General features: G+C 53.8%; 1 protein-coding gene across 8 annotated transcripts; it reads left to right on the forward strand.

Annotated features, from left to right (window-relative positions):
- The first annotated feature begins 899 nt into the window (after positions 1-899).
- VEGFA (vascular endothelial growth factor A) lies at positions 900-23,126 on the forward strand. 8 transcript variants are annotated; one of them, XM_035562479.2, is made up of 9 exons: positions 900-1,029; positions 6,841-6,892; positions 12,026-12,222; positions 13,831-13,907; positions 14,313-14,345; positions 14,513-14,659; positions 17,047-17,118; positions 18,268-18,399; positions 20,678-23,126. In XM_035562479.2, exons 1-9 carry the CDS (start codon positions 964-966, stop codon positions 20,697-20,699), a joined length of 798 nt encoding a protein of 265 aa, XP_035418372.1. In that variant the 5' UTR covers positions 900-963; the 3' UTR covers positions 20,700-23,126. The 8 variants fall into 8 exon arrangements, with proteins under 8 accessions (XP_035418372.1, XP_035418385.1, XP_035418376.1 ...); XM_035562492.2 differs by lacking the exon at positions 18,268-18,399; XM_035562483.2 differs by lacking the exon at positions 17,047-17,118.
- Positions 23,127-23,754: the final 628 nt, after the last annotated feature.

The following is a 23,754-nucleotide window of genomic DNA, read 5'->3' on the forward strand; positions in this document are numbered from 1 at the left end:
CGCCGAGCAGTTGCAGAGCGCCGGCGAGCGGGCGGTGGGGCGGGCGCTGCGCGGGGAGCGGGCGCTGCGCGGAGCCGCCGCTGGAGTGCGCGGAGCCGCCGCTGCCGCGGCGCCGGGGGGCGAGGAGCGCACGCCGAGCCGGCGGGGGACAGCGCGCCGCGGGAGCACCTCAGCCCTCCCCGGGCACCGGGACCTGCGCTTGGCTCGCCGCCTTGCTTTATCCTCCCGTTTAATTGATTTTTTTTTTTTTTTCCCCACCTATACTTTGGATTTTTTTTTTTCTCTCCCTTTCCTGCAAAGCTCCCCCCCCCCCCCCCCCCTTTTCCCCTCTTCTCCGCCCCGGTTGCCTCCCTCTCCAGCCAGTTTGGATTTTTTTTTCTTTTTATTTTTTTTCACCCTCTTCTGATTTTTTTTTTTTTTTTTTTTTTTTTTAAAGCGGTGGACGGCCGAGCGGCGGCGGGCTCAGCCCCTTCCATCCCCCCGGCGGGGGGAGGCAGCCGCCGCGAAGAAGAGGTGGGGGGCGCGCAGGAAAAGAGATGCATTGAAACTTTTCCCCGCAAACTTTGGCGTGAGTGCGCGAAGCCGAGAGCGAGCGCGGCGCGGGTGCCTCTGCCTGCCCCGGTTGCCGCTGTGGAGCTCGGATTGCCCGGCGGCGGGGGCCGGGCGGCGGCGGCGGGGCGGCCGCGGAGCCTGCGCTCGGCCCGGCGGAGCGCCCACCGGGAGCAGCAGCAGCGGGGGCCGCCGGCGGAGAGCCGGCCTTATGGAGGGGTGAACGCGGACGCCCCGAAGAGGAGCCCCCCTTCCCCCGGAGCCCCTCGCAGCGCCCGGCCGGCGGCACCCCAGGAGGGCACGGAGGAGGCGCGGGCGAGAGCGCGGCGGGGCGGCGGCGGCGGCGGCGGGGCGGCGGCGGAGGCGAGGCGGAGCGCGGCGGGCCCCGTTCCTCCGCGGCGTGCGGCGGCAACCATGAACTTTCTGCTCACTTGGATCCACTGGGGGCTGGCGGCGCTGCTCTATCTGCAGAGCGCGGAGGTAAGCGGCGGGACGGGGCTTTTGTGCCCCCGCGTGCGGAGGGGAAGGGGGGGGGGGGCGGGAAAAATAAAAAAAATAATAATAATTTTTTTTTCCTTTTTTTTTTTTTTTTGTTTTATTTTATTCCCCCTTCCCTCGGCTCCCACCTGCCCGCTGTGCCTGTGCGAGGGGGGCGAGGCGCGGAGGGGCCGCGCACATGTGCGCGCATTGCACGCCCCCGCCGTGGGGCTCCGCGGGGCCGGGGCGCTGCGCGGCGCTGCGCGGGGCAGGGAAGGGAAGGGAAGGGAAGGGAAAGGAGGGGAGGCAGCGCGCTGGCTTCTTGCATCAGCCTCTCTCCTCCCGGCCTCGGCTCTCCTGACATTGCAAAAGGGTGTTTCGGCGGTATTTGCCTTGGGTCCCGGCTCGGGTTCGCGCTGCCGTGTGGAGTTCAAAATACCTAGCTGGAAAAACAAATAGAGATCAAAGAGGACAAAATGGATCCTGAATTTCTTCCAGATTGATTTTTTTTTTTTTTCAAAATGTATATCTCCTGCACCGAGATTACAAAACCCCTCGTTTTTCCCTTCTCTCCTTCCTCGGTCACTTTTACTTTTGCCTCATTGTCATTCCTGAGCGATTAGAAACCGACTCTTCCTCCTTGTCTTTCTCTCCTTTAAAAAAAAAAAAAAAAAGGAGAGAGAAAAAGAAAGGCAGCTTTCTGTGCAAACCTGTCCTATAAATCTGTTTTCAAAAGAGTCAAGAGGGCTGTGTTGCCAAGAGATATTAAGGGGTTTAGACAGAGTGCCCACGTGAAAGTGGCTGTATGCTAGGCAGGCGCGGATTATGTTTTAAGGGCTATAAGGAGCTAGTTCTCCCCTGCCATCTCCTCAGCTCTCGGCGAGAATGCGGGCTAGATCATCTCCCACAGTCGTGAACATAAACGTCGCTTGCAAACTAATCAGTTATTCACATTGTTTGTTCAGCACGGATGCTGGAAGGTAACTCCCCAATTAGGAGCCATTTCAGCTGTAACCGAAGTCATGCAGGCACTGCACGCTTTGTTTCTAGCCTGTTATATCTCTACTTTCTCCAGTGACAGCCGCACGTTAGGCTGTGCTTGATGGGAACCGAGGCTGAGCTCTCATTAGAGCGTGTCACGGAGCAGCTCCGTGCAGCTAGCCTGCCAGATTTGGCTCGTGGGACGATTCTTTCCGCTCTCCAAGAGTTTTTTCCACCGTCACCGAAAACAGGGCTTCTTTGCCTCCCAGCTCATCCGTAAACTTGCAGAGCAGCGTCTGTTCCCTGGCTGTAGGTTAGACAACTCCGGGTCCGTGTCTAGTAATAATACCCTTCAACCCTCCCCTTGCTCCTTCTCCCCTCCCCTTCCTCTTCCCCGGAGATGAAGCTGCGGATCAGGTAGGGTCCAGGTCTGCCTGTCCTCGGGAGTCGCGTGAAAGCCTCATGCTGCCTTTTCTCCCAGGCGGGAGGATGGTGCTGCTGAGAAAAGACAGAGGGTAACGGTGAGGGGGGAGGCGGGGGGGGGAAAGAGTAGGGAAAAATTCCGGGGTGGCGTGGGAACTGTGGGGTGGTGGGAAGTGTTGCGGGGATAATTGCACGAGAGATCGCGAGATGTTCAGACAGCCGGGTGATGCGGGCCATATAAGTGCTCAGACAGACAGACGGTGAGGTCTGTCCTTTAGTTCTGTCCTTATTTGTCCGTTGGTCGCCTGGGCACCACGGTGATGGGAACGTTGGAAATACCAGCAGATCTCACGTAGGCAGCTTGACGATGGCTCTGGGCACGGCAGAAAGCATGACTCTTCACGTTGGGACTAGGGTTTTGTGCTTTGATGATAATATTTATCTGTAGTGTTAATCAGACTGTCGTGCTGAATAAAACCTATCTAGCTAGCCAGGCGCGTTGGAGAGAATTAAAGAAAAGCCCTGGCAGAGGCTGAGCTGGGAAGGCAGGGTCCAGCGCGTGTCAGGCTGCTTTCCTGAAGGCGAGGGAGGAGGGACGCAGGAATCACGGTGCTCCCCTGGAGAAGGCGGCAGGGGGATGGCTCCTGACCGAGGGAGCTGGTACGGTCGCTCCTGCAGCGAGGCCGGGACAGCAGGGAATTGTGTCACGGCCTGGGCTGGGTGGCGCTGATGCCACAGGTGTCTGCCTCTGCTTGTGGCACTAGCCCTTCCGTGCAGGAGAGGGAGGGAGAGGTGGTTTTGCAGTGCCACCCTCCCAGCTGTTGGCCAGCGGGCGTGTAGCCCCGCAGGGTGCGGGAGGTTGCGTTTTTGTCCCCTTCCAGTCCCCGGTTTCCTAGAGAATGGGGGAAGGCAGGTCCTTCCCCATCTTCCTTTGTCCAGGGGTCTCGGCGGCGGCATGGTGGCGGGTCCGTGCTGGTGGGGTGCTGAGAGCTCATCCCTTCCCACCCCGAACCGTGGAGGGACCTGGCTATACCAGCTGTATTGCCACAGGGAACAGGCAGCGATCAGACACGGAGGGAGGGAGAGCGAGCCTGTGACCAGACTGCTAATGATCACACACCCACCAGCCGCGCTGCCTTCGGCGTGCCTCTGCGCCAGGCCCTGCTGGGAGCCCCCGGAGCCTGCCTCCCGAGCCCCCTGGCAGCCAGGACACCACGGGTCACCTTCCCCAGACCCGCTGCGGGCCCGCGGTCCGGGGACATGCTGGGAGGAGGAGGGCTCCTTCAGGAGCAGGGGAAAGGGGAACCCATGCTGGGGGCTCGGAGGGGCTCTCCGATTCCTGAGCGACCCCGAATGGGGTCTCTTGTCCGTCCTGCTCCGTGTCAGAGGTGCCTGCGCCGTGCTGGCAGCTCGCGGGATTACTGATCTCCGTCTGTAGGTACAATGGGGAAGGAGTGCAGCGAGTCCCCCCACCGCTTAAGTAGAAACCGCTGAGAAGAATTTCTAGCGCCTAAGACGAAAAGTGCCTTAACTCCTGTCCCAGAGCCCCTCTCAAAGTGGATGGATTGTTTGTTCCAGTCCTAAACAGTTACAAAGCTCTTTTAATGAGGCTGCACAGATTAGGGGGAGGGGAAGGGAGAGAAAGAGTCCTGGTGGTGGTGGTGAGGGGGGTGATGGCTGGAGAGGAATGACTTGATTAACCTTTTCTCTCCCTTCAGAGAGTAACTTGCTTCGTACTGGCACTTGGAGGAGAAGGGGGGTGGGGAAGGTGCAGATACAGACAGTGTGAGGCAGGTTTATTTGCTCGGGAGGGTTTTACCCCACTTCAGGATGTGCGTTCACTGTGACCTGCAAAGGGCACAAAAAGGAGCTTCCCCCTGGTCAGCCCCATTCTCTGGGGGCATTTACCCTGCTCTCGAGCCCAGGGCTTGCTTCCACACCTCTGTGAAATGCTGAAAATCTATTGGAAACAAAGTGTGTTACAGAGCTGTTGGGTAATTCCAAAAGACAGCAGAGGAGAGCGTGACCTTCAGGCTCCCACCGAAGGGCACGCTGGGCCTGCTTGTCCCTTGGAAGGCTTTTGGCTTCCCATTGCCCTTTATGATATGTAGCAGCCTGGTTTCAACCGAGGCAGAACCCCCTGCCTGCCCTGTTGTTTGAGTGAACGGGCTTGGAGGGCATTAGCCACAGGTGAAAGGCTCTGCCAAAAGGGCAGAGAGGTTTCCTGGTATAGCGGGCAGACAGCGTGTTACTGATAGTTCTGGGAAACCTTTTGGGTGACTGCTGAGAGCTCCCCTTCGAGTGCTGCAGAGCTCTGCCAAGGGGGAACAGCAACCTCGTTCACCCTGCTCCTGGCAGGCTCCGTACCGATCCTGTTTCCCACCCTTCGGGTGGAGTTGCAGCCCAGGTCTAGGTGAGAGCTGGGAGGGTGCTCTGGCTCCCGCGCTGGTCCATTGGGCAGGGAGAGGTGCTGGCCACGCGCAGGTGAGCAGTGAAAGTGTGCGGCTTACGTCTGCTTCCCAACACCCATGCACCACGTGCGCATGTTCGTGTGCGTATGGAGGCAGGGGGCTTGGCAGCAGGCTGAGCCGCCTCACACTGGGAATGGGCAGAAAGACCCTCAAGGTGTCTCAGAGCTAATTTTGTTTAGTCCATCACTGTCATTTGGTGTGCGAACCAAAAATCCCTCTGCGAAAGGTCTTGGGAGCATTGTGACTTGGATAGATCGGCCTGGCTCGTGATCTTCTTCCTGTGCTATGACATGAATGGAGGCTTTTCTGCCCTTGATGCAGTTTTCTTTTGACCCATAGATCTTCAGGCGCTGTGCGTCTTTGGAAGGCCGCTGCAACCTCTGCTGCCTCCATTTTGTTTGTGCTGTTGCAGTGACCTTCACACTTCAGGAATGAAATTGTTCCTAGGAACCTGCTTTTTGAACTGTTATCACAGCACTGAGGTTAGGCACACAGGCTTTTCTCCCCAGGGACATAACAGATCCACGCGTGGGGTGGCTCAGGTCCGGGCCTGGTGTGTTATTCCCAGGTACAGAAGGACGTCGGTTGAAATGAGAAGCAAGGAGTTCGGTCAGGGGGACCTTAGACAAAGGGAACTGTGCACAGACACAAAGGAATGGCTGGGAGAGGGGCTTTGCCGGCTCTCTTTCCTCCTCCTTTTAAAAGCTGACACTTCAGGCCGCTCAGAAGGTGGTGCTGCTCTGTGCACAGGGCTGCTAGAAGACCATAGGTGGCAGATTCCCGTTGTGAGCTCGAGGTGGACTTTGCCTGCTCAATTCAGTCCCGTCTCCAGCTGTGAGATCAGAGGGCCTTTTTCTAAGCCCAAATACAGCATGTTGCTGATGAAACAGTGCTCTGTGTGTTTGCATTGCCACTCTCTTTTTGCGCCTCTGCTGAAATGCAGCAGGTTCCAGGGTGGATGGCGTCACGCAGGTGGCAACATACCTTGCAGAAGTGAAGAAACCCAAGCTTTTTTTGGTTTTGGCTCAGAACAGAACAGCAGGGGGAAACCTGACTTGGCTGGAAAGTTACGTCAGAGCTAAAACCCTCACGCAGAGCAGGAAGAGTGGAGTTTTTGTTTCACCTGGAATTAAAAAAAAAACTTCCTCAGTGAAGCAGCATAACACCGCTCCATCCCAGTCTGGGGGTGGGATCCCTATTGCTGCTCCCGCCTGCGTCAGCGGTTTGGAAATGCCCCTTGTCCTAAGAGGACAGCAGGAGCGAATGCAGAGCTCAGGGCCTCTTTTTGTCCTGGGGAAGCAGCGCAGGGGCTGGGGATGGGCCTGTTACGTGACAGTGCCAGCACAGAGGGACACATGGGGGTTCACGGCATGCGGTGCCGCAGCAGTTAACCACCCTGACACCGGGGCCAGATAGCGACACCTCTGCGGCCACCGCTGCTTGGTGACAGACATCGGTGACATTGAGCGGGGCGCGATGCCCTTTCGCGCCTGACAGCCCTTCTCCCCGCTCGGCCCTCCTCCTGGGCCAGATTCACCTTTATGGCGGGGAAGGGGAGGCCTGAAGGAGAAAGGCAGGCCTGGTGCTGCTCTGGAGGTGGCACCGGGCCCACAGCTTGCCCAGGCCCACGGAGCAGCGCGGGCCAGCGGGAGAAGGTCACCCGCGTTGTTTTTCTCACCCGGCCCTCATCTGCTCAATGCTTTTTGCCCCCAGTCGCTGCAAATCCCTCGGGGGGGCTCCTTCCAACCCCTCGGGTCGCTTTCCTCTCCCCTTTCCCTTCCCCGGCCCCGTTCTCCCTTCGGCTCCTGCAGGGCCGAGGACGGGGGGGAACAAAAGGGCTCTGTGCCCGCCCCGGCCTCCCCGGTGGCGGCGGGCCCGGCTGCCCCCGGCCCGGCGTGGGGGGCTCCGCGTTGTGACCGATTTTCTCTTGTCTTTGCAGTTGTCGAAGGCTGCTCCTGCCCTGGGGGATGGGGAGCGGAAACCCAACGAAGGTAAGAGCCGGGCGGCTTGCCGGGGGCTCGGGGGAAGGCGGCCCGGGCCCCGGGAGCGGCCGGCGGCCAACACCGCCACCTCCCGGGGAGCCGCAGCGGGAGCGGGGGGCTGCCGCCGCCGGGCGCCGCCATTAGCCCCGGCGGGGTCGGGGCCGGACCCCGCGGGGCTGGGGGCGGCCGCGGGATCGGGGTCGGGATCGGGATTGGGATCGGGATTGGGATCGGGATCGGGACGTGCGGCGGGGCCGGGACGTGCGGCGGGGCCGGCCCAGCCTGCTGCGCGCTTCCCATAACTCCGGGGAGAACTGCGTGCGTGCGCTGGTGCACACACACACGCTCATTTATATATATATATATATATATATATATATATATTTATGCGCGCACACAAAGAGCTGAGTGGCTGCGAACAGCCTCCTAGGAATTTGCCACAGTGCCGTAGGAAGGGATTTGTCATCTTAGCCGCCCGCCTCCTCCCCGGAGGCGCCGGTGGTGCCCGGGCGGCCGGGGCTGATCCCCGAACAAAGGCCGGAGCCGTGCCCGACAGCCCCGGCACCACCAGCAGTGGCTCTGCGTATGGAGGGAGAAGAGGGGTGGCAGTGCAGGGTGACTTCCAGCCTCGTCCCCCAGCTCGGGCTATCTCTGTGTGCAGAGCCAGGCTTGAAAAAGGCACCCTTTTACTCCGGTGTGAGCAGCCATAAAAGGTTCAGGGGTTGGATCCCATATAGGTTTTGCTTAATCCGCTGCTGGCAGCGCAGTAGAGATGGGACCAGGTGATCTTGGGGCTCTTTTCCAACCTTAAAGATTTTACTAAACGAGGTGGTGCCTGTGCAGCCGTAGTGATTCTGTGCTGCTCCAGCCACCCAAAAGCCAGGCTGTGGCCATGTCCTCGGCTCTGCGGGTTTGTGCGAGCACATGCGCGTGTAGGCCAGGAGAGCAGTCAGCCGCCAGGCTAGTCAGAGGTGCCTCCTGCAAGCCCCCTGCCTGGTGGAGCCTGGTGGGCTTTCCGTCCGCAGTCCTCCGCTCAGAAGTGGGGGCTGTGGACTTGGGGGCCTTCAGGCTGAGGTGATCATCAATCAGCTTCTGTTCTGACCATGTTTTCCCCATTACCTTGGCAGTGGAGCAGGCCCCTCGCTGGTGTGGCTGGCTCTGTCGGAGGTCTCGCAGGGTCCCCCCATGGGCTGTGACCTCCAGCGTTATTCCAGCTGGAGGTCAGCAGAGGGCTCTAGCAGTGTGGGCCCAGATTGGCTTTTTATGTTGCACTCTATTTCAATTTCTGTAACTTTATTGGTATGACCAACTGCAGGTAGCCAGAGATTTGTGGCAGGCAGCGTTTGGGCTAGGTGTCCATTTTGCGTGGCCGAAATTTCCGATTTGCTGGCGGGCTGCCGCATGTTGCGCTTGACCCTTGCTCCTGCTGAAGTCAACAGAAGAAGGTTCAGTGACTCCAGAGGGATCAAGATGAAGCCTGCTGTGAGGCTTATTTTGGTAACCAGTCCCTCTGCTGTTGGTAGAAGAGAGCTAGTGTCCTGATCTGTGCCATTTGTTGTGTCTGACTACGTTCCTGGGGAGGGAAGAGTTGAACAGAATTTAATTCCCTGTCACAGGAAGGTTGATGGGAGCAGGGGAGAAGTTGGTCTAGCAGCGTGAGCAGTGGGACTCCAGTGCTATTGCCTTGATGCTATTCCTGGCTCTGCTATGCAAATACATCTGCGAGCTAGAAATCAGGACTCTTGGCATTACCTTCCTGGCTCTGCTTCTGTCCTGCTGTATGACCTTGGCGGTTCTCTCTCTGTACCTCAGTTTCCCCTCTGTTAAGAGGAGTTGATGATGTGCCTCTGTTGTACAAGGACAATCCTGCAGTGCCTTCTGCTGATACTCCTGGGGTCTTTGGGGTGGGTGCGTAAGGTGACTTTGTGTCTTTGGCCATTTTGTGCTTGCTCTGAGATGTCAGGCTGCGACAGGTTTTTATTTGGGATGGACTTACTCTGGTTGGAGCCTGTAATTTTAACTTCAGCCCCTACCCTTTTGTGCTCAAGAGAGCCTTCCACATGTTTTGTGGCATGGGAAGTTGTAGAGGAGTTAGACAAACGCTCTTTGTTTGTTCCACGAGAAAAGATTTTCTGGTATAAATAAAGGAAACCACCAGCACTTGTGGCTGCACTTTTATTTTTAACAGAACAGTGTGTCTGTATTGCTGCTAAGCCATTGACAGGGAGGGAGGCAGAATGATCACAGACCTGCTCCTTTTCTAGTCTAGCTTGTTCCCACTTGACTGCTCCGAATTTGGACTTAATCCTGCCTGCTGTGGCCATGTCTGCCTAAAGAGTTAATGTGGGCCCTGGCTGAGTTTTAACCTTACTTCCCTCTCCATTCACAAAGAAGAACCTCTGACTCAAATTTGGAGGTGTTTTACAGGGTAGGGGTGTGGGTTAAATGTGGGATTAACATTTAACATGGGCTGAGGCCCAAATTGCAGGAAGGGAGCAGGCCAAGCGGTGTTAGTCCTTCAGTGACCTTCCTATGTTTCCCCATGAAAGACAGACGTCCTTCCGTCCCTGACACAACCAATGGAAAGGAAGCACGGACTGAATCAGCCCGGCAAAGTGCAGAATATGACTCCCAGTACATAGGAGTAAGTGTAGATACAGTAGCAGGGGCAGGGCTTTGTTGTGAGGATGACTGTACCTCAGTCATGTGCTCCGGTTTGGGAACTAGCTGTGCAAATGGACTGTGGAGTGCTGCACAGTCTCCGTGTGAATGCTCTGTGTCCAGTGAAATCGAGGCAACGCGCCTTTCATGGCAGGATATTCTGACTGGCAGTTGGATAAAGAGTCCCCGTTCCCTCTTCCGAGGCTGATTCAGACTTTGGAAAATCCTTGTACATTAAAGTAAAGGCAAAAACTCCAGCACTGATAACGGGAGGCGTTAGGTCCTGTCAGATTTCCCAGATCTCAAGGATAGTTATCAGGGTGTACCCATAAAAGTAAAGGCTCTGCAAAATAAATCAAATGTGCTGTTCTGTGGCCAATCTGTAGTCTGCATTCCCTGGTATAATCCAGCTGCTCGAGCAGTGCAAACATGTAGAAAGCACTGTGGACCTGAATCAGTTTCACTTCAGTTTTCTGCCTGGTTTCGGTTTCTGGCTCTTTATATGCTCCAGACGAGTTCAGTGAGCAGCAGTTGATCTGCACAGGTAACTGTCGCTTTTCCTCCCTCTTTTCTTCCCTTCTTCCCCTTGCAGTGGGTCTGGAAGCATTCTTATCCAGCGCTGTGCTTGTATTGCCGGAGTTCCCAGATCCTTTCTGCTGGCACAGCGTGAATAATCAACAGTGCAGTTCAGCGGCTGTCATTGTGCCTGCAGAATTTCCCACATATTAAATTGTTCAACTTGTTGGAGCATAGGCAGTGACTAAGGTCACTCTGAAGGGGAGCAGGAAGAAGGAGGTAGCACAGACAAGATCGGAGGACAGGCAGGAGGCACGCTGTAGTTAGGGGAGGAGGGAATAGGAAGGGAAGGGACAGGGAACAGAGGCATGCTGTCTTTTAGGCTAGGAATACCAACAAGCAGTCCATGCCTGCCAGGCTACATTTCCTTTTCATAAGCCACTCTCTCTTTTAATAGCTGCTCACGCTCTCTGACACTTCAAACTGCCTGGATGGGAGCTCCTCCCCTCTTGTACCCGCTCTCAGCACTGTGGCACTGTCAGCTCTGCATGACCTAGAATTAACTTTCAACAATTAACTGCGGGCTGTGAGCTCCAAGCCCTGCAGCTTTTGCATTTTTGTGGCAAAGTAACCTTTATGCCAGTTTGTCACAAGTTCAGGGCGCTTTAGAAACGCTTACCAGAGACCATTTTTCCATGATGCAAGCAGTTTGTGCTTATCACTCAGAGTTATCAACCTCGGTGCTGTAGGACTCTGCATACTGTACAGGTGGATCATTATAGCGCATAACAGCACGGGGCAGGTACTATCTCTTTGTGCATACGCTTATCCTCTGCTCCATTTGAGACAACTTCCTTTGCTGCCTGCATGCTGGTAGAGCTGGGAGGCCTGGAGGGCTCCAGGTACTCGCTGTTTGCAGAGGTGTACGAGCAGCTGGGTTTTGTGCGTGTGTACTTATCTACCCTATCTCTCATCTCTTTAAATCTCTCCAACCCTTGACCAAGCAGCAAGACGAAGCTTTGGCAAGAGACTGGGAAACATTGAGAAACGCTTGTGAAATCAGTGCAGGTCGCAAGCAGTTAGTGTTTGCTCCATTCAGAGGGAAGGCAGGGGATAATGGCAGACCCAGCCCGTTCCCCCTCCCACATCGCCTTATTGTGGTTCAGTAGCCAAGTGTGTGGTCTGGTTAATCCTGGGGGTGCTGTGGGCTTGCTTCGAGTCTTCCAGGTGCTGGCTTGCTTCCTTGCTCTGGGAGAGTGGTCAGTGTAGAGACAGGGAGGCTGCGACTTGTAGCAGGTGCTGTCGGTCTTCTGAAGGTGGCCTGCTGAGGTGGATGCTGTGCGTGGGCAAAAGCTGTAGCTGGTGGGGAGAGTGGAGCCACGTGGATGCACTGCTCACAGCCGTCTCACCATTGTCAGGGGCGTCTCTGCGCTGAGGTCTACAGAGAGGATGCTTTTGCCTCTGGCTTATACCCCTGCCTCCTAAAACCAAGGCATCAAATGGCCTTTTTGAAAGAGGGTAAAAGACGAACGAGTGAAGGGCCTTAATCCAGAGTGCAGGTCATCTGCAGCAGCCTCAGGTGCTTTTCTTAGCTGGGCTACTTTGCTTAGAGGCAGCATGTCTGAGAGTATGGGGAATGGCAAGGGGACGAGGCACCTGTGGGATGCATCATGTTGCCAGGGAGGGCCAGTCCAAATAGCGAAGCTCTCCGGTCCATCTTGTCTCTGTCCCGAAGCAGCAGGAGGAAGGGCCATCTCCTTCTCTTCCCCTACTGATTTGGGGTGTGGGTGGGAGGGAGGGATGGTGGGTGAGTAGGGCAGAGACGAAGGACGTAGGCCTGCAAGACTGGTAGTGAAGAGCATAGGGTAGATGTGTTGCAACTGTCTGGCTCGTTTTAAGGGGCAAAGCACTAGACATTCTTGAGCTAAGTTTGCATTAACTTATTCCCTCCATTCCTCCCTGTAGTTATCAAATTCCTGGAAGTCTACGAGCGCAGTTTCTGCAGGACAATTGAGACCCTGGTGGACATTTTCCAGGAGTACCCTGATGAGGTGGAGTACATATTCAAGCCATCCTGCGTGCCTCTGATGAGATGTGCGGGTTGCTGCGGCGATGAGGGCCTAGAATGTGTCCCTGTGGATGTGTACAACGTCACGATGGAGGTGAGGGCCCAACTTGCAAGCTGGCATGCTTGGGTGGAGAAGGCAAGTCACCCGTCACAGCCACCCCAAGAGATACAGAAGCTAGGAGCAGGCACAGGAGCATTTCTGCAAAGGAGCACTTTGCGCATAGAGAATGCAAAGGAGCATTTCTGATGCTGTTATCTCTGAGGCCCCGGAGAAGATACTCCCCAGACCCTTGCTCTACCTTAACTCTGCATTTGGTCCACACAGCTGTTGCTCTGAAGGCAGCTGAGTAGCGCAATAGGGAAAAGCCTGTGAGTACTCTCTCCCGGAGGGCATGTGAGGTCAGTCTTTACCAACAGAGCAGAGGATTTGGGTCATTAGCTGCATTGGCACAGCAGGGGTGGAAAGGGTCTCTAAGAAACACACTGCTTCAGTGTCAAGTGGAAAAGCCTTTCTGCCTCTGGGCATCCTCCTCCTTTGTTTGGAGGCTGCTGAATTCATTTCTTGGAAGAGACAGGGACTGGCCGTGATAGCAAAGGCTGGGCACACGGGGAAGATCCAGACTCTGCTTAGAGAGCATTGTCACTGCCCTTGTCTGCCGGCCTTGATTCCAGCTTGTATCCACTGTGGTGCTAGTGTCCGTTACCCTTAGCCTGTAGCTCCCTCACCTACTTTTGTCCCTCAGCCTCTTGAAAGGGCACTGTAAATATTGCCATCAGTTTTTGATATGGATGAGAGACGTGCAGGACTGCGTGATTACCAGCCAGTGCTTTTCACTTGTGACCTCGGCTGTGTTTGAACTCCGGCAGAGAACCTCTCTGTGTCCTTCCATGGTTCCCCTGTATTGCTTTTCCACTTGCATGCTCCAGCCTGGGCCAGAGCCTACTAGCACGGTGTAACTAAGGACAGTTTTCTTCTTACCATTCCTTGCTGAATTACATGTTTTGGCTGGCATGCCTGCATGCCTGTGAAGGGTCAGAAGCTCTTCAGGAGATCTGTGGTGCAAATGCTAGAACTAGTGGTCCAGCCAGGTTCTGGGTTGAGAGACTGTGACAGTACGTGCCTAGCTTCCCATATAACTTCCCTGGAGGCACATGGAGCTAGGGGCTGGGTGAAGTCTGGCTCTGCAGGGGTGTTTTAAGCACAGAGCACCAGATTTATTCTGTGTGTCATCTCACTGAGAAGGTGACATGTCAGCCGGGAAGGAGTGGTGGCTTAGGGAACAGTAGTCGGACGTGGAGCTTTTGCTTTGGGCCTTTGCTTTAGACTGAAACATGCCTCTCGCTGGGAGCAGGCTGAATGCTCCATTGCTGTCTTGCTAGTATTGACCAGGGACGGCTCAGTGAGAATCTTACTGTGGTGTTACGCCCTCTCCCATGCCTCTGTCTCCAAGGCAGTCCACCAGTGCTGGCACCTTGCATGCATGAGCAAACAGAGCTTTGGCACGAGCCTGGTGTTGCCGCTTGCTTGTGATCAAAGGCCTTCTCTGACTGGGAGAACGGGGCCTCAAAGCCAGCTCAAACTCTGCCATGCTCTTCCCAGGAGCACCTGGGGTGCAAATGCTTTGCCGCGCAGCGGGCTGATTTGGAGCTGTGAATATAAATAGTGAATGGGCAGTGACCCTCTCTGTTTCTTTCATTCCAGATCATGAGAATTAAACCCCATCAGAGTCAGCACATAGCGCACATGAGCTTCTTACAGCACAGTAAATGTGACTGCAGGTGAGAATGGAGCAGCACTGGTTCCTCTTGCGATAAACTTATTCCGAGCCTTTCGTTTTTTCTGCCGTTGGGTTGGGACTGTTGTCCAGAGGCTTCTGCGGTCTCCTCAGTTGGTTTGCAGTGGGATGGCTGAGCCTGGGAAAAGAACTCTGCTGGCGAGGCTCCTCCATCTCTAGATATGGCAGGTGGACACTGCTAGCCTGCAGCCTGGGGACTTTTGGCACTGGTGAGGTGCAGCAGGAGAGCAAACGCTTTGAGAAGGACTACTTAACCTGTGCCATGGGCATCCTGCAGCGGCAGCTGTACATGTCCTCTTCCCTGCGCTTGCGGGAACTGGGAATAATACTGGATGTGTATGTGGTAAGCTCCCTTCTAATGAGGCCTTTGTTCTCTCTTCCCCCACAGACCAAAGAAAGATGTCAAAAATAAACAAGAAAAGTAAGTGACAAACCTTTCCTCCTTTCTCTTTTGGTGGTTGGTTGGCATTTCCTCTCCCCACTGCCCCTTGCCCTTTTCCTTGATTGGTTGGAGATACTCACTTTGAGAAGGTGTTTTTGGAAATGGCATATGGTAGTGCATGGGGCGACACTCTGAATCCGTTCCAGGTGGGCACAGAAACCCAGATCTGACGGTCCTTCCTTCATACCCCAGACCTGGAGCTTGCATGACCCACGACCATGGCAGTCATTCCTAATGCTTTACCCCGAGTCAGGGAAGTCCCGTCGTGTGTGTCCTACCAGAATGGATTCAAGGTGCAGCCCCCGTTCTCCCTTCCCTCTTCCTGGGGTGTTTCTGGTTACTGCAAATCGCTGCCTTTCTTTATTATTAATTTTTTTTCTTGCTGCTTGAGTGAGAACTTGCTGGCTTCTTTCACAGCAGCTTGGGTAGGAACTCTGCTGGCTACAGGGAGAGGTGGCAGTGGAGGCCTGGTGGAGGCAGGACTGATGCCATGCACGATGTGATGCTGATTTTGGTGGGGTGGGGGCGTGGGAGGGTATAAAAGGAGATGGATCTCCTAGCTGGGTCTCGGTGGAGGCTTTCAGGAGAGTTTTTTTCAAGCTGATGGATTTACTCTGGTGACCTGAAGAAGGTTAAGGCACAACCTTCCCTTTCCTTCCTCCCCAAAGTAAAAAGGTTATGGAAAGTAGATAAATCAGCTCTCGCCCTGCAGTAGTTGCAGGGACGATCACAAAACGTGGAACAACGTGGAAAAATAGAGTGACCTCTCTGGGTGAGAGGGTCAGCCGGACTGCGCATGGCTGGGATAGCGACTCTGCCACTTGGAGGTGCGGAGTTGGAGAGGAAAGGGGTGAATACTGGGCGATGAGGCTGAAACAGAGAGAGAGAGCAAGTGGGAGAGTGAGAGAGAACTTCTTTCACCCCTCTCCTGGCGGTTGTGTCCTTCTAGCCGCCTTCCAGCCTCTCCTCCTCCCCCTGGAAATCCGCTCGTGGCTGCATCGGGCCGCGGGCAGCCGGCGCTCCTCTCTGTGCAGGGCCGTGTCGGGGACGGTCGGTCTGCGTGGCTCTGTGGTCTGAAGGTGTGCGAGAGTTGGGTCTGTGTGAGCTCTGGTGAGGATGGGGTGTGGGTGAAGCAGCCAGCCCGGACTGTGTTGCATTCCCTTTCCTCTTCTAACAGCACCTTGCCTGCTCTTTGCTGGTTCTGCACTTCCCCGGGGAAGGAAGGGAAGGGATGGGAGAGATTGCTGTGCTTTGACTTGCTCTCGATTGAAAGTCCTGTTATATTGGTGCCCCTCTCCTCCCTTCAGGTCGATTTTCCTCCCCTCACCGCCTCCCTGTGACTCCCGACACGTAGGGCAGAGGCTGGGAGTGAGCTGATGCTCTGACACTCGTTCCAGCGAGAAGACTTGAACGGGGCCTAAGGAACACCCGTGGTGCTTTCCCTTCTGCCCCCCCATGTCCCCTCCCTCGACAGCTCCCTCCCGAGGTGGGCTGCGCCAGGGAAGGAGGGAGTCTCTGCTGAGCTGCCGTGGTGCCCACTTGTCTGACAAGCCCTGGTGCTTTGCCCAGGGCCTTCTCCTCGCATGCCTCTCCCTTGGTGCTGCGCTGATGTGGCTCAAGGAGCAGCGCAGGCTCCAGCCTCCCTCCCTCTCTGTGCTCTCGCTGGGCTGTAGAGGTCCATGGTTAGTGTCCAGGCCTGCACGTCCTAGCCCCGTCCCGCCCCGGCTCCTGCCCCCAAATCAGGAGCAAGGGGTGAATTTTTAAGAGAGTCAGTGCCTTGGCTCCGTCCGCTCATCAGTTTGCCAGATACATGTGGAAAGCGAAGGGAGGGAAGGGGTGGGTGAGGGAGAAAAGGAGAGAAGGCCTGAAGCCTCTTGCTGGTTATCATCTCCTCGGTGTCATAGCTAGGTCAGGCCTCCCTCTGCCTCCTCCGGTGCTCAGGAAGGAGGCTGCTGGAGGGCTATTAGCGGACAGCGAGGTCTCCTGGAGCCCACTGAGCCACAGGCAGGCAGTGGGGTGGGCGAGCAGAGCCCGCGGGCTAGGTGGCCCCTTCCCACACAGCGCCGCTGTGCAGACCCGTTCTCCCCCCTTGTCCCAGCGTGCTGAGCCCATCCCGTGGCAGGATTGTCGCCATCCCTGGGCTGCCCCCTCCTCGCCACCAGGTCAGGGCGGTTTCCTCTTCCCCAGGGGGAGCCCCTCCACGCAGGTTGCCCCTCGTCAGCCAGCGTGCGCCTGAGCTTGTGGCCCGGGATGGTTGTCTGCGCTCGCTGCGGTTGTGTGACGCTTTCACCAGGCTTTCTGTTCCCTTCCCCTCGCCCCCGCCCCGCTGCCCCTCTCCGGGGGCTGCGGGGGCCCTCTGAGACAGCCCCGCGTGGAGGTGGCCTCTGTGCACGCCGTGTCCCCTGGCGCTGGCTTGGCTGCGGGCAGGCTGGGTGCGGTGCTGGCAGGAGCGCAGGAGGCCAGTGAGTGTGTGTGCGAGGTGGAGATCTGTGCTTCGGCCCCGGGACTTGCCCTCCGGTCCTGCCTCATGTGCTTCCCCCTCCCAGCAAGGCACATGGCTGTGTTTTTTTTCTCTTCTTCCTTGCGTTTTCTTCCGTTTTCTCTCTATCTCTCCCTTTCTTTCCTTCTCTCTCTCTCTCTCTCTCTCTTTCTCTGTTTTTTTTTTTTGTTTTTCTTCCAGAAAATCAAAGCGAGGAAAGGGGAAGGGTCAAAAGAGAAAGCGCAAGAAAGGCCGGTACAAACCACCCAGCTTGTACGTTTGTGTCCTCTGCTTGTAGACTCTCTTCCCTCCCTTTCCCCAAACCAGTCCGCCTGCTTGCTGCTCACTCAAAATCTCACCCTCCCCTCCCAGTCACTGGTGGGCTGCAGATCCCGCAGGGGCAGCGCTGGCGGTGGCACCGCTCTGGCACGAAGGGTATCTCAGGGAAGGCGGCTTTCGCTTGCTTGGCTCTCTCTAATCATCACTGGCGACCATTTTCCCGAGGCACAGGAGCGCGGGTGGGTGGGCGAGCGCTCTGCACCTCTTCTCCCACTCCTTGGGTTGCGGCTCTGTCGCGTGCTGTCCCCCACTTGTCTCGTGCTACGACGACTGGCGACGGGCAGGCTGGTGCCTGCCGTGCATGGGTGTGTGTGCGTGCGTGCGCGCGTGTGCGTGCGTGTCTGGTGGAGTCACAAGCGGAGAGGAGAGGTGGGACGGTGGGGAGCTGGAGAGGGGGTGCTGGGGAACTGGGGGGGCTCTCTCTCTCTTTCTCTTTCTCTCTCTCCCTGCTGGTTTCGGTGGCTTCTCTCTCCCTGTCTCTCTCCCTGTCTCTTCTGCTCTGTCTCTCACGGTGGTTCACAAAATTCTGCATTGAAAACTCACGGCCCTTCCCTCACGGGAGACTCCTAGGTGGCAAGGCTGGGACGGGGCTTACAGAAAGGAGGGCCTTGCCGACTGCAGGGATAAGCACGTGATGCTGGAGCCCAGCTGCTTTCCAGGGGGGAGAGACCCTGTGTATTTAACTCATTTAGCCGCTGGCCTCTTTCTACTCGAATAGCCCACTTCAGAGAACGCCTTTCATTGATATATCAATGGCTGGTTGGGACCTCTCACCTTCCCATCCTTGCTTCCCCCTTCCTCCTCCCTGTGGCCTGTGCCGATGGATCCAATGCAGCATTTGTGAATACTGTGCAGAGCCTGTTCTCTTTCTCTTTACGCTAATGCAAAGGGGTGCTGTCCTGACCAGGTTCTGGGGCTGCCGGGGTGCTGCTGGAAAACCATCAGCCCGCGACGCTCCAGTGGGCAGCATGGGGGCTGTGGGAGGGGGCAAGGGGATTGCTTTGATGTTTAGGGTGTTGCATGTGTATTTTCTTTCTGCTGAAGCGCTGTAGCTTAGACATCTTTCCTTTTGCCTTTTTGCAGTCACTGTGAGCCTTGCTCAGAGAGGAGAAAGCACTTGTTTGTACAAGATCCCCAGACCTGTAAATGTTCCTGCAAATTCACAGACTCACGTTGCAAGTCGAGGCAGCTTGAGTTAAACGAGCGCACTTGCAGGTTTGTGTCCTGAAGGATGAAAGAGAAACACACAAAAAGAAAGAGAGAGAAAGAGAAAGAGGGGGGAGCTTGCTTCCTGCTGACTTCTGGCACCAGTGCTATATGATTACTTCGTTTGTCTATCCTACGTGGGCCAGAGGGCAGAGGGTCTAACTGAGATGAGGACAGAGATTCCCTGTGTCAAAGGGCAGCTCTGCGTTTCTGATGTGCTGTCAGGACTTGGACGGGGATGGCTCCCAGAGACAGGGCATTTGTATCTAAGGTGTCCATTCCCCTAGAACGAGGTAACGGAGTTCATGCTGCTGTAGTAGCCAGGGGGAGGGTCTGCAGCCCTCTGTGCATTATGTGTGTGCAACTCTGAGGGTACTGTTGTACAAAGCCAAATCCTTCTTAGCTGACTAGGATTCCACCACCCCTGTCTTCCAAGCCCTTTCCGTATGGCTTGTGGACACTCTGCAGTGTGCAGAGTAAGGAAGGCCAGGCCAGGAACCTCCCTCACCCTCAAGGATATCCTCATACTCTCATTTGCCTTTGTGTTCTTGAAAGCCAGGGAGAGGGCCCTGTCCTCTTGCACTGTGCTCACAGTGTACTTACTGTCCATGTCTTGGCCAGAGTTGTGGTTTGAGGGACTGCACTCAGGGCTGTGATGTGGGATACAGCATGTCTCTAGGTGAAGGCAGGCAGAGGTCTGTATTTCAGATGCCAGGTGGGAGATGCAAAGGCACTGGTTAGTGTCTGCTCAGAAATCCACACTGTGCATGTGTTGTCTGAATGCTACTTATCATGCACCATCTGTGGCATGGGCATGTGCAGAAACCGATTCCTGGTTCTCACCTGAGCACTTTGGTGAACTCAGTGGGGTCACTTGACTCGCACCAGCTGCGTGTGCATCTCTGGTGCGTGATCATCCTACCTATCCGTAGAGAGAGACAGAGATGGGTTTGCTAATGAGCCCTTGGTTGTGCCTCCAAACTCAGTTCACAGAGATCTAGGAGCTTCCTCCTGTCAAGAGAATATTGCAGGAGCAGTGGCTGGATGAGAAAGAATTAGGGAGAGAGATCCAGGGTCCTCACCAGTGGCTACATCCTGACAGAGGAGACATCTGTTTGCCTGCCTGGAATTGGCTAGGTGACTAGGGCTGTGCTTCCATTAGGTGTGAAAGTGCTATGTGCCAAAATCAGGGAGGCATCTAGGCACTGCCAGAGTGGTGGAAACTGCTCTGCAAACAGAGGAATTTTCTGGGGTTCTGTAATCCGAGTGGGAAAGTAATTGATGGAGGGGCCAGAGTACAGCAGCTTCCAGAGTTACACTTCTCCCAGTGAGCATAGCCCCTGAAGAATGAGACCAGACCTAACCTTGTTTTTTTTCCTCTGGTCCTGCTCCCTATCCACAGAGTAACTGGAAATTACCCTACAGAGTTTGAAGACTGAGAAATAGTACAAAGTACAAAGAAAAACAAACAATACCCCAAAGAAGTCATGATGGCAGAAGGGGTTTACTTGCTTCTTTCACTAGTCACTCCCTGTGGTGGGATAGTTGGCACTAAGGGAGATTTCCAGAGCTGGTGTGTTGGCCAGGAAGATAGGAAGGAGTCATAAGAGTGGGTAGCTTATCTGTTTCCAGATAAAAAGCTGGTTAAGCTGTAGTTCTTCCTGTTCCATCTCTTTGTAGAGTTAGAATTGGGCCCTGGAGGGGAGGGCAAATTTTTGTTTCTCCTGCTGCTTCTTCAGGCTGCTGCTGCTGCTGTTCTGTGGCGCTAACCCCTGCTTGTGGCAGCCAGTGAAATGAGACGCATTTTCTTTTCACCTTCTCGCCTGCATGAGGCTTTGTTGTCTGCATTGCTTCCAACCCAAACAACAGGCTAGGTGGGGAGCTGAGGGAGTGTGTCTTTCTGCATGCGTTGCTTAGCCTTGTTTTTGTGTGTGTGTGTATCTATGTGTGCATGGTGTGAGAGGGTGCAAACAAGACACTCAGCTCAGCTTGTGAGTGAGGAGACCTCTGATTCTGCTCCTAAATTTACCCCTGTACCAGTGTCCCCCCGTGTCTAGGTGAGCCTGCGGGAATAGAATTCATCGACCCATTCATGGGTCGAGGTTCTCCGCTGTTCTGCCCTGACTGCACAGCACTTCACCCCACCAGTGACGTCATGCCATGTCTTAACGCCATATGCTCTTAAACACATCAGTCACCTCCCTTCCTCCCCTTCCCTGTCTTACTTGCACCCCCGTCACAAACATTGATCTCCTCTCTTTCTTTCCTTCCCTCTCCTCTCTGACAGATGTGAAAAACCGAGACGGTGAGCAGCGGAAAAGAAGGGGGAACAGCCCTGTTTCTGGAGCCTGATTTCTCGCCTGGACAGAAAAATACAAAACAAAACACTAATCCAAATGAACCCTAAAAATGAAGGATCGGTAGAGCACAGCACTTTCAGTACGGACGATGGACTCCGGAAGGAACATTCCCCAAGGCACCCGCCGCACAGAATTCACCTTTGGGTTTTGAACTGTTTTATTTTATTTTTCTTTTCATGCTGCTAAATAACAGAGCCAGGAAGACTATAGGGGTGTATTTGATGGGTTTTCCCATGCATACATATATATGTGTGTATACATGCATATACATATATATATATGTATATATATTTTAACCACATCTATATATACATATATGTATATCTTAACCACACACACACACACACACACACATATATATATAATATATATATATATACTGATTATTTTTTTTAACATTGCTAATGTTATTGGTGTCTTCACTGGATAATACTCGACTGCTGTGGACACAAGCGGGCTACTTGGGGCATAAGAAACAAGCTAAGACTGGACTTGAGTAGAAGCGCTGGGTGTAAACTTCTTAACTCTAACTGACTTGTGCGGCCTCCGCTGTTTCTCTGTAGAGTGTGCTGTACCACAAACCACCTTCTCCTTGCCTGGGACAGGGAGGAGAGGTGATGGAGAGGATGGGCAGGGAGTTCCAAAGAGCGGCATCCTAGGGTGCGATGGGTCAAAGGCCAAGGAAACGGCCATCTGCGTGATCAAGGATTCCTCCTCCCCTCTCTTCCCCCAACCTTCGCCCTTACTCGTCTCATAACCTGCCTGCCTTGCTGGGACATGGGATGTCAGTGTACATTTTGCGTTGACTTTATTCGCTATAGAAACTTCGACAGAGAGGCAATGCTGGCTTCTCTTAAGGATGGTGGGCAGCTGATGCGCACTAACTTTCCATTCAAGGAAGTATCACAGGAGTCTAGATTCCCCGCCCTTGGTGGCTGCAAAAGGACATAAGGCCTACAGTGTGCTGAAGCAAGAATGGGGACCGGTGCATAGCCACACAATTGTTCAGCACTGTCTGCTTTCTTCATGCACAGAGCTGCCACTCAAGAGCATCCAAGATGCTTATGGAACATTTCTGGAAAGGGATATTAATCAAAAGTATATACACAGTAGGGGTGTGTGTGTGTGTATGTGAGCGTCAAGATTTTTTTAATGGTGTACTGTAAATATCAGGCCCCTTTTCCAGCTCTTGGGCTGGGGAATCAAATGTGAAGGCAGCCGGAATCCCCAAGCCGTGTCTGAAAATCTTGGCTATGTGTGTATCTGCAATATACGCTGTGGTGTATGTGAAACCCACCTTACACACGCGCGCACACACACACCCCTGAAAGCGTGTTTGTACATCTATGTGGATATATATAATCTAGTTCTGTGATTAAAATTATTAATAATAATAATAATAATCAAAAAGGTACTCGGTCTGTGTCAGAAATCTGCCAAACATCATCTGCAATTGAATTTTTCAACGCCTGATAATGTACAACACGGAAAGCTTCCAAAAAAGACAAGACGGTCTAAAAACAGACTCACAACAAGTGACTACTAACCACTAGGAACTCCCCATCCGACTGATGGCTTTCAGAAGGAGAAAAAAAACACACGGGTGGGTGCTTGCATCTGCAATGTATAATACTCATGCTGCATCGTGCGCAAGACAGAGGCTTCCGTTGGGGGGGGAGGGAAGAGAAAGTGTTTTATATACTTATTTAATATCCCTTTTTAAATTAGAAATTAAACAGATAATTTAATTAAAGAGTAGGGATTTTTCAGTATTCTTTGTTAATATTTAATTTCAACTATTTATAAGCCGTACCTCTTTTTTTTTTTTATTTGTACTGGTTGTGTATAAATTTAACCTTCCTGTTGTCCCATCCCATCTCTCCCCAATTGTTGGCAGAGTCAGTAGCATGTTATGGGCAGTTATTTAATTAATTTCTCTAACACCTACCCCTACACATTCCTATTGAGACAAGGGTTAGATATACATCTACATACTATATATATATTTGGCTATGTGTTTGTATATATATATATATGTTTATGTATATGTGTGATTTGGATTAAATAGACGCTACGATTTTTTTATATATGTAAAAAGAAGAGACAGGAAAAATAGAAAATTCTACATCTTGAATCTCTCTCCTTTTTAATTTTAATATTTGTTATCATTTTATTTATTGGTGCTACTGTTTATCTGTAATAATTGCGGGGAAAAAAGATATTAACACTACATATTGTGTCTAGTGAATTTTTTCAAGATATTCCTTAGTGCATATTTATTTTTAAACAAAGAAATTACAGATATATCTTAAAAAAACGACGACGACGACGACAAACAAACTTTTTTTGTATTAAAGAATTTAATTCTGACCTTGATTTCCTTTGCCTTCTCCTTCTGCCTTGCATCCTGATTTTCTTCCATTGTGTAGCAGACCCTCCAGCATTGCCTCTGGAGGATACAGGGCTCCAGCAGCCTGCCAGTTGGACTCTTGGATTTGGGCCCAGAGCCTCCAAAAGCATCTAGGTACCTAAAGCCCCTTGAAATTAGTGGGAGGTAGGCACCAAAATACTTCTGTGAAGCCCAGCCCAAGTTCCCAGCTCAGTGAGAAGAGGGTGGTCTGATGGGCAGGAACGAGGGGGCAGGACTCCTGGGTTCCTTTCCAGCCTCTGACACCAAGCAGTGCCGTGATGGTTGCAGCCTTGCCTCTTGTCTTATCAGGAGCCAAGCCCCATCATGCTGGGTGCTGCATGGGCACGAGTAGATGCGATCTTGGTGGAACTTACAATCCAAGATGAAAAGTAATGCTCTGAGCCTGCCTTTCACTGGTAATGGACTCGGTGTTTGCTGTTGGAGCTGTGTGTAACCCACTACCAGTCATGGCTCAGTGACACCTCACCATCCTGGATGACATGGAACAAAGATAAATTGGGTTAATACAGACCACTAAGTTCATTGCTGCCCTGTCCTGCTCTTCCTGCGCTTCTCAAGGTAAAGGATATGGCT

Source organism: Cygnus atratus, chromosome 3 (assembly GCF_013377495.2).
Source record: "Cygnus atratus isolate AKBS03 ecotype Queensland, Australia chromosome 3, CAtr_DNAZoo_HiC_assembly, whole genome shotgun sequence".
NCBI classification, from domain to species: domain Eukaryota; kingdom Metazoa; phylum Chordata; class Aves; order Anseriformes; family Anatidae; genus Cygnus; species Cygnus atratus.